At 36.4% G+C, this 17,310-nt stretch overlaps 2 protein-coding genes across 2 annotated transcripts; both read right to left on the bottom strand.

Moving 5' to 3' along the window:
* Positions 1 to 970: 970 nt before the first annotated feature.
* LOC139969146 (protein rolling stone-like) lies at positions 971 to 5,544 on the bottom strand. Its single transcript, XM_071973974.1, has 4 exons — positions 5,302 to 5,544; positions 3,636 to 3,761; positions 3,112 to 3,352; positions 971 to 2,612 (listed from the first exon to the last, which is right to left on the bottom strand). The coding sequence occupies exons 2-4, from the start codon at positions 3,711 to 3,713 to the stop codon at positions 2,023 to 2,025; spliced, it is 909 nt and encodes a 302-aa protein (XP_071830075.1). The 5' UTR covers positions 3,714 to 3,761; positions 5,302 to 5,544; the 3' UTR covers positions 971 to 2,022.
* A 394-nt stretch (positions 5,545 to 5,938) lies between these two features.
* Positions 5,939 to 16,663, bottom strand: LOC139969140 (adhesion G-protein coupled receptor G2-like). The gene is made up of 7 exons (XM_071973966.1): positions 16,296 to 16,663; positions 15,585 to 15,808; positions 11,155 to 11,322; positions 9,480 to 9,598; positions 8,156 to 8,412; positions 7,743 to 7,803; positions 5,939 to 7,170 (listed from the first exon to the last, which is right to left on the bottom strand). The coding sequence occupies exons 1-7, from the start codon at positions 16,630 to 16,632 to the stop codon at positions 6,648 to 6,650; spliced, it is 1,689 nt and encodes a 562-aa protein (XP_071830067.1). The 5' UTR covers positions 16,633 to 16,663; the 3' UTR covers positions 5,939 to 6,647.
* Between the last annotated feature and the right edge of the window lie 647 nt (positions 16,664 to 17,310).

Below are 17,310 nucleotides of genomic sequence, written 5' to 3'. Positions count from 1 at the left end.
CTGGAGTGTTCTTCTGGCTTAAGGGATATTCCAGAGGAAAATTCATTTTTGACTAAAGATGTGTTCAACAGTTTTCCTAACATCCTATATCCTTTTGTTCATGTATCCTATGTATTGTTTTATTAAGAACAACATTTGAATATGACAAAACACTGTCCTTTGATAACTTTACCACCACCCAAGTAACAACTGCGCATGCTGAACTTGCCTTATTTCCAAGGTAATATAATAATTTCAGTTTTTAACGATAAACGAGACCAGTTTTTGATTGTAGTGCCGTAATTGTATAGAATATGTTTAATTTACTCCGTTCAGATATTTTCCATAGTTGGAGGCATCCTTGGGAGATGCTTCCTGCCAAGTTTCTCACGCTCCATTACAAAGAACAAGTTTTAAACCTGTCTAAGCTTAACTCTTCCAGAACAATAAGATGTTAAACGCCAGATGTTTTTAACTATCTCTCTCTCTCACTCTGGAGAGCACACGTGTAGGCGGAGCTTACCTGGAGAGTTCTTACCATAAGTTGTGATTGGTTCGTTGGTTGGTTGGTTGATTGATTGGTTGTGAATGAAGTAGCTACTTCATTGGCAGTAATTCTTAAATGTGAGGATTACTTCCACCACCCTGCTTCCCACGAAGAACGATTTTGTAAATATTATTAAGTGCTTGAACTTGACTGTTTTCCACAGCATAATTCAATTATTAATTTGAGACATTTTTTTTTTGAGGGGGGCGGGGGGGGGGGGGTAGTGGCGTGGGACAAACAGACCGGTATTGTGTTTTGAAATTTGTAAATAGAATTTCCTGTTTAATCGGACGGTAGTAAGAATAGTGCAACAAAGTTATAAACAGTTTAAGAACTCGTATGATTGGCATTTTAAATTGTTCATCCAGGATAACATAAAACACATGGGTGAGTTAGAAGCCTGGTGTGTTGGCAGACGACATTAATGAAGCACGACTCACGGGCTTGATTAAATGCTTGTACAGTTGTTTATTATGGTGTGAAGTCGTTGAATACGACAAATGAAAGAATACATGATGAATTGTGCGAAGTATACTAAAATATTGAGATAAAAATGACAGGCAGTTACCGTCGGTCAGATAGCGGGAACATGCATTAAAAGTAGGCTTGACAAACTATTATACAGATTAAAAGCTACAGTATATGGTATAAAAATGACATAGCGCCATCCATCGAATTGACAGTGTAATTATATAGTGAATAGTTTCTCTGATAAGTTAGTGTAAAATGCAGTATGATATTCCATTTATAAGTATGTGATAACACATGGATTTGTAACACATATTGTTATTAATCCCTCGTTTGATATGGGCGTATACGAAGTTATAATGTTACTATCTCTCAGCCTAAAAAAAAAAAAACAAGAAACTACGATATGGTACTCGACATTACACATAGTTATGCTTTTCCAAATTCGAACTAAGTATGAGGGAAATGTTAATTAAAATACGAAAGTGTTATTGTTGAGAAATATTGGATTACAGCTGCACTTTGCGTATAGTTTGTAACAAGATTGTGGTAACGTATACAACCGTTTAGAAAGTTTCAGATGAATGTAAAGATAAGTCCCGAAAATTATCCGACGAAATCATACCAGGGAAGAGGAAAATAAGTGTGAAGTATACAAATGACACAACACATCACCTTAAAAGTTGTGGGACACAAATTTCTCCGGACATGGTTGATGGTTTAATTACTACGGTAATTAATTACTTTGATATTTTATGATGTCTAGGAGACAAGTGTTGGTAGATACCGAAGTCACTACCGAAATAGTGGTAAGAAAGAAACCATTGGTAAAACGTAAAAAAAATGCTCTCTCGCGTAGAGTTTGCTCATGTATCCAATATACCTTGTTTTGAACAGGAAAAAAATACTTGCAGTTCAGAGAGAAATTTTAAAAGAATTATAAGAGGCGCACATGTCCCCTCCTATCACCCCCTCCTCTCACCCCAGCGTGACACAAAAATTAACAACCAAATGCAGAATATGCAGTTTTAAGACATCGTTCCTTCTCCCGGAATACGAAATGAGCAGCAGACGCAGCATTTTGCAAAAGCCACCTTGATGAGATAAAGGAGGAAGAAGATGATGTGTAAAGGAGGACATCCGACAATGACTACAATTATACCTATGAGGGCGGTGAACATAGGATTAATCTCCCAGTCCAAGAGGTCTTCATAAATGTAAGTCCCACCGCTGGGGTTAAATCCACCTAAAGAGTGATACATGTACGTGAACAGGTAATACATTAATCCGAACAACCCGATATATATCGAATGCAGAATTCGACAGGGATTCGCCGAAACGAGGAAATCAAAGGTGACAAGAGCGAGAGACACACCGTGGACGTTCAGAGTGAAGAAGTTGATAGAGTAATATTCCAGTTCAGATCGGAGGACCCAGAAGAATGCAGTTGTTGCTAACTGGGAGCTACAGGCAATGACTTGTAGAAACCACGTCACTTTAAAATACCAAGGCATGGGAGCAGTGAAGCTTCGTCTTTCGATCGGCTGACTCAGTTCTATCGATTGGCCAGAATATTGCTCAGTGACTTCTTTTGCATAGTAGAAGAATCCAGGACTATCTGTTGGGAGGTAAACATTACAGAGACATAACCACTGCGGTACAGTATAAACAACTTCGCAATCTCAAAAGTTTATTTATTTCATTCACCATGCATTTATAGCAAAGACACTTAAGCTATGGTTATAATGTTTGCAATTTCGTGACCTTCGTCCTGCAAAGACACTTGATACCGGTATTACCTGTACAAAGAGTGTGGAGTTATTCGTCTCACTCAAAAAGGGCAAATTGCTTGTATTTCATAAGATAACATACAACTTAATGACCACAACAAATGTTCTTTTTACCCTAGCCTACTTAATTGCATATGATTCCAACTAATTACAACATTTCGGACTATATATATATATATATATATATATATATATATTGCATTCATACTGCAAGGACCATGATGGTTGCCAAACAATGTTGTAATAACTGGAGGAAGCGTATGGGAAGTACATTGTAATGACATTTTATTACTGGAAATAGTCAAAGTGCTGTAATTATAGTCTTACTTCGATTTTCTCCACGCATATGCCAGTAAACCGTAGTCAAAGCCGTCCAAAGAGTGTATAATACGGTAACAAGATAAGCCCAGTTTGAACTATAGATGAACCATTTTGCTTTGTCGTCGACAGGCGAGTAATATGGCGGTACTCCCCAGAAGAGAAGAACCAACGTAAATACAGCTACCTGGTATCCTGCTAAAAGGATTCGATAAAGTATGAAAGTACCGGGAAGAAAAGGCCATCGAGTCTGTGAGAAAAATGGGAAATTATAATTTATTTAACCAATTTGCTGACCAAATATTTTGATATATGTTAGTTGATTAAAATTGCTTAGGTAGATGTGGTTGACTATATTTAGAAAGAAAGAATTTAAAACAGATGCCAAACTACGTAAACGCATCAAACATTTGCAGCTTATTCTTAGCTTAACCTTACATAAAGTACGTGTTTACGATTTGTTTGTATCATAGCAATTGGCATGTGATTTACACCGTCCCTTAACTGAGGAATATAAAATCTGCTGATCCTACCTGTGGATATGCGAACCTGTTTGGATCAACGCCACTGAAAAAGAACTGACTAAGTCCACACTGGTCTTTGGGAGCCATCTTATGTCCGTCTACTAAAATGTTAGTCCTGTCTACTATTCGTGAAAGCTGTAAATGAAAAGCAGTGTGAAAAGAATATAGTAAGGAAGGTCTTACAATTTGATACAACAAATAGGCCAATAGGTATTTCCCGGTAAATAGCCTACTATTAGTCAGGTGACCAGTGGCGTAGGAAGGTACTTTTGAGTGGGGGGGGGGGGCTGAAGAATGATGGCCGGCCTGGGGGAGGTTGAACTTTTTTTGCATTTCCAGGTGGCCTCAGATGCAATTTGGTGCAATATAGCACACTTCAACATCCCACTCCATTTTGTAAATAATTTTGCATTTTCACCTGGCCTTAGATGCAATTTGGTGCTCCAACTATGATATTTTTTTCTCATTTGGAAATGAAAAAGGGGTTTTCTGACTTGCGGAGCGGGGGGGCGGAATGATACTTCTGCCCCCCCCCCATATTTTTAACCGGGGGGGGGGGGCTGGCGCCCCCAGCCCCCCGGTTCCTACGCCCTTGCAGGTGACATTAGCAATATAAGTTATATATCGAAAAGTTAGGATTCTTCTGCATTAGTATACTAAGAAAGACTGCATGAACACTTTCAATACTTTTAAAACGAACGTACTGAGCACCCATTGCGTCGATTTAAGAAGTCAAATGAATAAGAATTTGGAGGAAATGTATCAAGAAACACAAATTACTAACAGGAAGTTAAATACGAAGCCTACGATTTGCAAAATACATGCACAAAAACGGATTTTAATAAAAAAAAAAATGATCAAGTGAGTTCTAGACATCTTTTCCCGTACATGCCAGAGATGTAAGTATTATATGACATTTATCATTTTCATATTGGATATTAGAACCTCCGTACCTTAGAAATCCCTGCTTTTTAATTTTGATGAAGTCTTTATATAGGCTATATTCTTCTTTGAGATAACTGATAGGCCTACTGTACATAGCAACCGCTCACATTTGAATAATTTTCTAAGGTTAGAGAATTATTTCAAATTACCTTCAAAAAAATTATAAGTAGTTGGTAGATTTTTCTCTACCAATGAACGCGACTTGCAAAAATGCCCCCCCAAACACAAACGACGACATTGGTCCTTTTTGTTTTCTTCGCAAATCATTCTAACATTTATTCTTATATCCAATGTAGGATCACTACATACATTGTTCCATTGTACCAGTGCTATATGGTCGTGTGGATATAAACGGTGGTTTAGAAGCAATGGAAAACGAACTTCTGGAAGGTCTTGGGATCGACCCCGATGGCCTGCCAAAGTAAGGTGGGTTTTTCATCCAGGAGAAATCCACGGTTTACCCATCAGAAATAGTATTCCAACTTAGTAAATGAGTAAGTACAATTAGTCATAAGGCAAGTCTCCCGCTGACTAACTGTCTTAACTTAAACTACCTTGCAGGCCAACAGTATAGCATAACGCAACCAGCCCTATGACTGTTTAGGCAATTGTAGGCCTACACATTTGTATAAGCCTTAAGCTACGACTAATTTTAAAACTTCTAACTCTCACGTGCTTCTCATTTGTATTACATTTTTCAGAAATTATTGATACTTGAAGTCACGATTACCTTGCAAACGTAATAATCCGATGTCTGTTGTCGAGATTTTAGTTGTCCCCATAGAACTATGGTACTATTACGGATAGCACTTTCGCCATTAAGCAGTTGGAATGCTTGAACACGTTTGCCCTTCCTTCGTCTCCTCTAAGTCCTGTATATAGGTTCGTATGTGTATAACTAGGCAATTTAAACACAGTATAAGTTCTCAATGTAAAAAAAGAGACCATTTGGTCTTTATTCCATTGTGGTTTCGGTTGAGTGGCTTTGGTGAAAAAGAGGAACTTTCATCTGGGATCTAAGCCGTAAAGTAGACAAATAGGAGGAAATTCTGTGCCCCGTTTCATCTAGTGTATAGCCTCTTGTTAAGATGTTTTTGAATGCGCTTAACTGTCTCAAGTGGTATCAGTGGCTTAGGCGCGTTAATCTGTAAGGCTAACCAAGCTGTCTATAGGGTTTGCGGGGGAAAAGGGGTGCTGATATTGCTGCTACTTGTATATCCGTTGGATGGGTCCGGATTCCTGTATCATTGATATCGAGATAGTGATTGCAGTGACGATTTGACGGATATCAATTACACTCGTAATGTACACACGATAGAATGATTAAGAACAATGAAGAAATTATCATTATGTAACAATTATAATAGTTAGAATGTTAACGTTTAATAGTAATAATCAAGTCAATAAACTTCGTTACATGTTTGCCTTCGTGTAAATTAAAACAAAATTTGATCTTGATTCTCTCTTGTCTGCAGTATTGTCATTATATAGGCCTATGGAATAGGAACGTAATTGAGCTCATTGTAACTAGTATAGTATAAAAATGTAAATGCACATGGAACTTTACGTTTATTTTACGTTTAATGACGTTGCTTTCCTTCTTAAACAAGTAGTCAGTTTTGTACCAGAATGGATACCAACCAAAAATTGCTCACCATTTGCTAACAACTTTATCATAAACCGAAATAATAATTCTGTGTTCATCATGGAATAAACTAGTTATGCAAAATATTAATTAGGAAACACGAGCATGTCTACATAATTATACAATCTTGCTATGAAATCATACACAAACTATACTTTTAAATCTTTACTAAAATATCCGGTAGCAGCAACATAACATATAGGCACATAAAAAAAAAACAACTTCTATCTGTAACCAAGGAAGGTTAGGCGGGCAACCTACCACATGCAGTGATACTCATCTTGCAATGACAAGGTATACTGTTGAGCAAATATGTACCGTTCTATGGTTAAATTGAAAACTGCACGTGAAGGTCACGTGTGTAAAAAAGAATAGTTCTGCCTCCTCTACATCTATTTCTGTGCTCTCGTAATCAACATGGATACTACTTTCTAATTGTTATCTTTCGTTGAATAACTATCGGTCTTGGATGCATTTTTTAGTTCTCCGCTTTTTTTGAAGGATTGCAGTTTGACAAGTTCTGAAAATGATGGGACTCCGTCAGAGTTGGTGCTCTTCATGTCAGAGCTTCCTATCTTCATCCAAAATAGCTTTTTCGTTCCTTTAAATGCCTCGTGAATTTCAGGATTTTTAACATAGATTGTTACGACTAGGATCAGTCCCTGAAGTGAAGTGAATATACAAAAGAGAACTTCGAAAGTGATTGTCTTCCTGTTTGGTATAACTGCGAGAAATCCAAAACTCCAGGACAGACCAAGCAGGATCCAAAAAGTTACCAGCATTTGAATCCTGGAGATGACTTCCTTTCTCGAACTCGTTGAACTCGTTGACATTACTGGTCTAAAGACGACTTTACGAACCACAATTGAAAAAATGATCATGTTGAACAGCGTCATAATTAGTATTTCCAGAAGAAATCCGTAGTAGAGTGAATTTCCAGGAGGAAGAAAACAACTGAGTGAGAACGAAAATAAGGAAAAGAGTTCAGTCGTTAGAGTATATGTGACACAAATGTTGCGCCTAAAGTGAAAATGTGAACAAGTTTTTTATCTTATCATTTTTCAAAACGTTTACATACATATAGGGAGAAAAGGAATGCGAGAGAGGGCGGGAAGAGGGGGGGGGGGTGGGGATAGGAGATTTGTGATTCTGAGGGCTCTGGCTCGAGATCTTTTCTCAGCCAATGATTGCGTTCTTTGCTACACAAGGTACATACGGCTTCTGACTGCTGGCACACTTAGATAACACTCAAAAGTTAATATTATCACCTAGTTGGTAAGTAGTTCAATTGGTACATCACAGGCTTTGGTATCCTGAAAGTACTGTTCTAGTATATAATTCTTCTCTCTTTTTTCCATTTATAAATACCGTACAACAAAAAGGCTAAAACATATAGTATAGTCCACTCTATTGTTACCTTACTGAGACTGAAAATTTGGGCCTGTTAATTCAATTCTTCGCATAACATGCAATAGTTTATACATAAAATAGGTAAAAACGAGATAAACACAGTTGACATAACTTACTATCCTTCTGATTCAAATGTTGAGATGGTAAACACTACAATGACTGGCACAAGTGACAAACCTTGGAAAAGAAAGACAATAGAAAAATCTTTTGTTTTCGAATCAGTGATCTAGAAACCGCTCTTCAACTGGAACGGATCGATTTATAATCAACATATATGATGTGTATAAGACGTAATTATGATTTGTGAAGGTAATACACCCTGATATATCACGAGGTATGATCAGTTAAATATTAAGTATAGAAATATGATGTCTGTTAGTACGAGTCATTTTAACATCAATAATACACAAAGTTATTGTAAGCAGGACTCATACTATCGCTCACCGTAATGAATTATAAACCCCCAAATTTCATGTCAGCTGATCTGTATAAATTAATAGCTAAAAGATGACTTCAAAGTATCGCTTACCGTAAATTATGACACAAGAGATCGGAATGAAATAAGCTATGTTTTTTCTTCGCACGAGTCGATAATACATGTTCACAGCTTCTGCCGACATCCATCCTACAGTGGCCAAACAAAAGTATTGAATACTAGCTGCAACATTCTTGCAATGGACTGGATTGTCTTTCAAGAGGTCTCCCACCAAAAAGGTAATGTAAAAACCGATCAGACAAACAAAGAGGTTGAGGTGTATCTGAGAAGCCTGTTTCCTTCTCAATTTTCTATAGGAGAATAAAACGAAGTTTTAACAATCTTTGTTTAAATGATGAATTAGAGAAAACGAAAATAATATTGATTTTGGTTGCAAAGTGTATTTCATAGTACGTATGTACAGTATTGCAATGACATCATTATACCCAAATGGGAATATTGAGTTATTTGACTACGATTTTGTTATAAGCTCTCTTAATTATATAGACAACAACTACACTCTCCTCCAATTATGGCAGTCATATATTTGGTTGTTTACCTAAGAAGAGTGAATTGTAAATGAGAAGGGTGACATGACTATTTCAAATGTTAGCTAGGAGTGTTAGCTCAGTGGTGAATGCCGGTGCCTTTCAATCATAAGGTCCCCGGTTCGAGTCACTCCAAGATGAATGTATGTCGTCCAGTTACAGAGTTGTTGACAATTAACAGTTCATGGACGTTAAATATGAATGTTAGAGACTGACTTTGGTCGGTTTGCGGATTTGATAAGCCAATGAGGCTTCTTCGCGAGTTCCTGATTGCAGGAGGATCTAGAATACATGCATACAAATGTTCATTCTTTTTGAAGATATAATGGATAGCGGTAGCTTTTGTTTATTGTCCAACATTCGTTATATATCATAATATGGTAAATGACACCAAATTTCTGAAAAGCCACAGCAGCTGACTGGACCTGAAGAGAAATAAATAGATATTGAACAAATAACCAAAAGTCCATATGATTGCCACATGATGATTTCCGTTTTAACATCGGAAGATCATATGCGTCCACATCGTCGATGATAACAGAAGGTATCAAATGTTATTCAGCCAGAATCCAAGTACATACGTAGAATAGTTGGGAGGCCTGAATGGTTTAGTTGAAGAGAATATGATAAACTGTGTTAAAGAGTGTGCTAAGTCAAATTATTGAGACCTGAAAAGAGATGGGTATATAGGGTAATGAGAGTGAGGAGTGATGAGGGGACGGACGAGTGAGGTGAATATGTAAAGCAAGAGCGGTATGGTTAGTTTAATGGATTAAAACTGTGCTATGGTTGCCCGTGATGATAACCAGTTAAACTATCTTTGAACTTACCTTATCAAGACGAGGGTCAGGCAGCAAACAATTAAGCCAGTTATAGACAGACAAGATCCTACCCAGGTAATAACGGTTAGTGTAATCATGGCCGCTGGGGGTAGAGCTGTACCAATACCCTAGATGAAATTAATTAAGAGACAGTAATTAACGTAAAGACTGTAATGCCAATACCAATATATCACACAACGAACGGTATAACAATATTTTCTACATTATTTGATATATCGTATAATATTAAAGAAATGGAATGATGTATAAGGGGGTAGGGAGGGGGGATTTTTCAGTCATGTAGCAAGACTTCAGGAGGACGCTCCAGCAAAGGTTGCTTTAAGAGAAGCATTGAGACATCCTGCTAAACCATCAGGAAGGCCCGTGACTACCTTGCTTGGAAAGTCGCAATTTAAGAACGTTAACATTAACAATTTCAAGGAAGCAATAAACCTTGCGCAAGATCGTGATACGTGGCGGAGGTTAATCACTGAGCATGTCAGATAGACGAGACTTAACGTACTACTACTCCTAAGGGGGTGTAGGGAGGGGGTGGGGAGAATGACTGAACAACGGACAAATAAACAGAAGGACTGACAGAGAGCTGAGGACGTGATGAAGGAAATGCCTGTGTGAGTCTTTGCTCGAACTGATTCCTCTGACGCCATTGGTTGTTCTGTCACGTGGGTAATTGTTTGCTTGTGACGTAGTGTAGGTACGGGGAATTCCAAGTGTAAATGTATTTTCTGTTTCGGTGACAGCGTTAGAGGGAGAGCGGTGTTTGATGAGGTTTTCACTGGGACAATTTGTCGAATTCTCTTAGTATCGTCATTGAAGACCCCATAGTTCTTCCCTTGCCCTCTTTTGGCACCCAATTCCCCAGAAATACCTCTCACTGACATCGATTTTTTACCAACTCTAGGCTGCGCCATGACAGCTTCCATCGAACAAAACCATGAGGGAACTTCTTAGGGTCGAGGAAAATTGAGGCCATGGTACTGAAAACTTTACGATGCAATCCATCGTGCGTGCCGTGGAAAGCTGCAGCGCTCTCATTGCATTTAAGAGAAAATAATAAAAGTTTTACTACAAAAATTGCTTATTTTTTAAAATATTTTAGTTTAGGGAATATCAACGACTGCGAAGCGTTATGCATTCAGTTGGTTGAAACTTCTCCATATAATGGTATTGAATGAACATGGTTTTCTATCAAACCAACTTCTTAGTAGCAAGAACGGCTATGTAGGGATCTTCACCTATTAACTGACTAAGGGCTAGATAGTTCAGTTGGTAGAGAATTGTGAATGGAATCCAGAGGTCACTAGTGCAAATCCCGTTCCCAGCCAGGAAATGATTTGCCCTTTTCCATTTTATATATATATATATATATATATATATATATATATATATATATATATATATATATATATATATATATATATTATTATATATATATTATATATTATTATATATATATATATATATATATAATTTCCCAGTCAATTTTGCTTTGTTCATTCATTTACTTATCTTATGATTATTCAGAGAACTATGGTAGTTTCCCCTTTCTTTCCCGTCTTTCCTGCTACCGGTACCACAGCCTTAAGTTAGTCCCGCTCTAATCAGAGAAGAGAATTTCCCCATTAATCTAAACCACAGATTTCAAAGTTAATGATTAACTTACCACAAGCACGGCGAAACTAGTTAGATGATTGCATGTACAAACAGTCTGGTTGCCATCCACGGTCATATGACAACCCTCCTCAGACCAGTAGCTATCCTCGGCACTTCTTTCGGGTGATACCCAAAAAACACACTTTCGGTATAAGATAGTCTCGTTGGCATTTAGTGACTGTGATAATAAATTTGAAATTATGCATATTATTATATAGTTAATTAAGATAATATATCTATATATCTAAATCTATCTTGTGTGTGTATATATATATATTGTGTATATTTATATAGAATCCAAAATAGTATATATATAAATATATATATATATATATATATATATATATATATATATATATATATATATCGTCCCCGTTTTCGCGTAGTGGCGAATGTGCACTTTTGGCGAAATTGAGTTAAATATTGCTCTTACCTATTTCGAGGGTGAAGAATCGGTTCAGCCGGGTTATAAGTTTTAAAGCTGTCTATTTTTTTTCGTTTTTTTCTGACTCATTACTGACGCATGTCCACCTAGGGCCCACTCTCGTTTTTACAAACTGACGAATACTTTAGTCATCAATAAAACCACCCAGTAACACAATTTGTCTAAGGTCCATACATCTAACTGCCATTTGAAACACCAAGGATTATGGGAAGGTAATATTTTTATTATTTCCACCTTTAATTGCTTAATGCAGCATTTCATACACGATAGCATAACTCGTGAAAACAGAATGACCAGTGGGTCAACAATAATATTCCTGAATAGTAGCCTAGTGTTATGATTGCAGTACATTCGATTCTTGTATCTGTTGCGCGAGTAGCTAGTGACAGTAGACTGGAGTAATGCTATTTATCTCTACTGAATCGGTGTAACAGTGTCGGTACATTTAATTAGAGCTGTGTGTAAATGAAGAAACAGGTGGTGTAAGTCACTGACGGACATTGATGACAATGGGTGTAACTCGTATAAATATGATGAATAAATCACTCAAATTTTAATACCTGGACCAAGTTTAGGTAATTTAAGCCATTCTTGGAGTTAGCCTAACCATACCTAAGGATTGAAGGGAAGGAATCCCAAACCATCACAATGAACGTATATCACCAAGATCCTTGTGATGAACTTTTCCCTAAAATATATCTTAAATATATAAGTCCATTATCTTGCACGGTACGGGAGTAAATTGGTTTTTAAAAGTCGTGGCAATGTGTAATGTCATGTGCCACTTGGGATGATGGGGGGGGGGGGGGGGAACGATATAATGTAATATATTGGTTTCCTGCTCCTTTTCAATGTGAATGTAAACAATAAACAAATACCAGTATTATGACCAATTAAAACATGCAATCGCCAGCTCATTTCCACTTAAGACTTCCTCCGTTCTTCAATTTGATATGTAAAGAAACGTTAAAAGTGTAACATCTACTTAAAGAAGTACGGTGTCTCTTAGCTTTTGGCGGCTTTGCTCATCACGAGCATTACTCTAGCCTAAAATAAAACTAACTTTATCTGGCTTAGTATTACCTAGTGACATATTTGAAGGTAACATACTTTAACATGAAACTTTGGAAGGTACTAGCATAGTTTATACTTAAGTAGTTACTTTGCTAAAAAGACGAGGGGGAGGGAGGGGGTGTTTAGACCGAATTACTAGAAAATTTGTATAGCAACCTTCAGATTTGACAGAACCTTGGATGTTTCTTCCAAAGACTAAGAAGTTCAGCATCATAGGGGAAGTTTTACCAGACCTTTTGGAAAAATAAACCAAGTCAGAATATGGACATACAAACCAAATGAACATCACCAAACTGATACACCCTCAGCCCTGGTTTCCATACATTGGGATTGTTAACCCATAAGGTTGCTTGACATAAGAAAGGAGAAGGCACTTGCTGTTCCAGAGCGGAAGTTGCAAGCCACTCGAAGAATCCATATCCATATCAAACGTTTGATTAATCCATGATATTATGTCTCATTAAGATTGTAAGGAAAGAATTATAACAAAGGCGGGGTCTTTTTCTTGACTTTTCAAGTGCGTTTAATACTGTCTTGCCAAATCAATTGATAAAGGATCTTTTACGATTTATCAAAGTAACATGTCTTTTCATTGGCTGACACAATTTCTTCAAGGATGGTCCAGACAAGTTAAGTTGGATAATGGGTTATCGGAAATATCGGAAATAAAGGGTGTGCCTTGGGGGTGGGGGTCCATTGTATGCAATATTATTTACCATATATACTGATGAAATTAGGTAAAACTCACACATTTCTGTTACAAAATATGCCGATGATACTGCTGTATCATGCACAAGTCCTAAGAGCTCTGTTGAAACTGACCAATGAAATTTTCAGTGTTCTTTAAATGACATAGTTCCAACATGTGACCGCAAGACTTTATTGCGTAACCCCAAAAATAAAGGAAATTTGTTTTTAAAAATAAAACCATAAAACATGAAGATCTCATTCTATCAAGATCGCAACGTATTATTATTGAGGGAGCTGAGGTGGCTAGAACCTCCAAAACTGAGTACTTGGAGTATACATCGACGACAGTTTGACCTTTTCTTGCAAAGCATCAAGGTATTAAAATAGGTATATTACAAAGTATCTAGTGTGGCTTACGTTGTGTCTTTCTTTAACCAAAATGCTAGGGAAAATGTTTTCAATACTTTTATTCAACCTGGCACATGTGATCTATAGAGTGCCTGTCTGGTACCATTTTATATTGCAAAAAAAAGCAAGGAAAGAAGAATGAAGTTTCTTAAATACACATCGGCTATATTTAATTTAGATTGCCATATTCTTTTAGAACAAGTAAATGCTGCGGCAAGACCTGAGTTTACAAGAATGGCTAACAGGATCATCAGTGATAAGAAGCACCCTTTGTATACTGTACTAAAAATTCTCCTGCACAAATCGAGCAGAAATCTAAGGAATCCCCACAAAATACCGAACGTAAGTTTACAGAAACTCATTTATTTACCGTGCTGCTTTATACATTCCATTCGAGCACTTAGAATGTTTGTTGTAGTCTGTTTGTTATATCGTTTTATGTATTTACTTTTGTATGTGTAGATGTATTTTATATGATATCCTATCATCTTGACATTTTCTCCCCTTTTCTATTAGTTATTCTTGGACTGTTCGGTATCCTATCATCTTAAAAAAAAAACTTTTATATGAGTTATTCTTCTTGTTGAGGTATTATATGACTCCTCTCTATAAATTTTATATGTATACTTGAAGGAAATAAAAAGAAGGAACAACATACTACAGTACAACTTGAAAACACTTGAACAATGGCACAGTTGTTTCCTTCTTTAAATCTGAGGATTCACACGAGGTTGGGTTGGATATTATGAATGTGCCTGTGAGCGTAAGAATTTTTTTATGTTTATACTGGAAGGAAATATAAAGAAGGAACAACATACTATAGTACAACTTGGAAACACTTGAACAATGGCACATTTGTTTCCTTCTTTAAATCTGAGGATTCACACGGGTTGGGTTGGATATTATGAACGTGCCTGTGAGCGTAACAAAAATTTCACATTCCGTTTAAGGGGATAGTAGGCCTATAGTGGAAAAGCTTCCCAAAGCGTTTGAAAGATACTTAGAAACTATTGTCAGAGACATTTCACGTAATACTCTAACTTGAAAATGAATAATTGCACACAATTTTCCGTAGTCTGTGAGCTTTATAAGAGTTCCGACTTAACAGATTATGCCACTGGAACTATATTAGTTTTGCAACTGCATGTGTTCACATTTCATCATATCCCTTCCCCTTCCTCTCCCCATGTGACAGTGAACATTCACGGTGTACCCTAGCCACTACACATAAAAGTGACGAATACAAGTCTGTGACAGGACGAAACTTCAAAATTTAGTTCTAGCATAGTGACGAATGTTTGACGAATGTCTAAAATTAGCTGAAAATGACATGACATAACGACGAATATGTTTACACTAAAATTACTACTTTGTTAGAAATTTTTCGATCAGCAACAAATATGAGAACTCAAAGTTCTATTTGTTATATTTAAAATATTGATAACTTTCGGTACAAAATATCCTTTTTTAATTACGCTATACTAAAGTCAAAATGTGAAAATCTTTAAACCGCGTTTTCTCAAAACTCACATTTTGAACATTCGTCACTACGCCAGAACGGGGACGATACATATATATATATATATATATATATATATATATATATATATATATATATATATATATATATATACTATTTTGGATTCTATATAAATATACACAAGATAATAAATAAATAACTAGGCCTATATCAGGTTTTCGAAGATATTTGTGTCTTTTTCATTTTACAAATTTTCTTTAGAATTAATGGGAAGTGACTATTTTAAGACGATTTAATGTTTGCGTGTTGCTTTATATTTAATCTCAGAACCGATTAAACTTACCTCTGATAGTTGAAACCTTGAAATAACCGATGAATTTGGAGGCAGATTTTCAACTACTACGTTGTCGATTTCAAGGGTAGCTGCAATCACTTGACTCAATATTGCTTCTCTAAGTGTCACATTTAAGTCCGGACTTCCAGTCGGTGGCTTCTTACTTGTTTGAAAGAGTCGTGAATCTTTATACAAGAAGAAACTAATTGGAACCTGCGTTAAGTTCGGTTGCTCTTTTGAGAAAAGTAAAGGGGAAGATCTACAAGATTTGTATGATTGTTCATGAAGGAAAAACATCTTGAAATAATTGTAAACATTATACAACGTGTAAGGGGGAGTGATGGCATTGAAGAGCAGTGGGACATGATATGACTTTCAGGAACCAAACCGCCAAATCACCTCAAAACATTCCAGTATTTGAATGTATGACAACACAACGGTACTGATTAAATATTATTTTACAAAAAAAGACACTTTCTAATTAGAGGTTTCTTAATTTATCAACAAAAGGTCACTTTTGAATAACAAAAGAACACTTTTCATTACAAAAGTGGGATTAGCTAGGTTGATTTCATTAACACAAAGAGGCACGTCTTATGATTAATAAGAATGGGAGCTATTGTGTTTTTATTAGCAAAGCAGGGTGGGGGCCTGCCTAATACCCACCCACCCGTCAGGGACTAATGACTTTAATGACTTAAATGAAATAAGAACAATTACCCTGTAGCGCAATTTCTAAAATATTGGAAGGAATGTAAATAGAAGATGCGCTGCGATTTAAAAGCACTTCCGATCGCTCGTTGTATAATTGAGCATTTTCTTCCGAGAGATCGGTATTGAGTACATCACTCCCCGTGAATTCCTCTGGAATTAAATTGATAAATGTAATCGATTTAGTAAGTTCCGGGTCAAACTTGACTGCCTTTACTCCAACGTTGTCCTGAACATCGGTAAAATTTTCTGGATTTTCTTGAACATTAGAGACCTGCTGTTCAAGTGAGTTAATAACACTGGTCGAAGCGTCGGCTTCTACCAATTCAGTTTCGTTCACTTCCATTAAGTTGTTAACTGTTCCAAGGACAGATTCTGTTACCTAATAAATGAAGCACATAGAATCAGTTTATTCATCTGTCAGAAGGTACAGCTATAAACACTTCTTAAGAAAAATGTTGTTCAATAAATTGCACTGTATGGATTATGTTATGGTCACATAGATCAGTCTTGTTTGTTTTATTAAATGAGTTACATAATTGAAATATTGTTCAATATCAGCAAGTGTACGCAGTGATCGAAATTTAAGCTTTTCAATGGCTGAATACCAGTCGCTGTTTATAAGTAGAAAAGAAAAGGCTCTGGAATTCCCTGACAATAGACATTTAATTTTTTTTATAGAATTTAAGTCGATTATCAATCGTCTGTCCAACATTTGGGGATGATTCTCATACCTAGCATAAACACTGTATAGCTGCTTATTAATTATCATACCAGCAAATATTATTGGGCTGCTCTAAAAGCCTGAGCAGTAACTGATGTGTTTCGTTATTCAGGAAAACTCCATTGAGAACTTGATACTAGCCGGTAGACAATTATTTTTATGTCTTTTAATTTTTAGAGATTCTTTAACTGTGAACTTCTGTAGAGTTGGCCTGGGATCACCTTTGACAAATATGTTGCACTTCTCACTACAACACTTGTCTCACATGGACCATATTTGAAGTATATAACAATAAATAAA

This window comes from Apostichopus japonicus, chromosome 6, assembly GCF_037975245.1.
Source record: "Apostichopus japonicus isolate 1M-3 chromosome 6, ASM3797524v1, whole genome shotgun sequence".
NCBI lineage: Eukaryota > Metazoa > Echinodermata > Holothuroidea > Aspidochirotida > Stichopodidae > Apostichopus > Apostichopus japonicus.
Note: the sequence above shows the minus strand (reverse complement) of the source record. Positions and strands in the feature narration are given on the sequence as shown.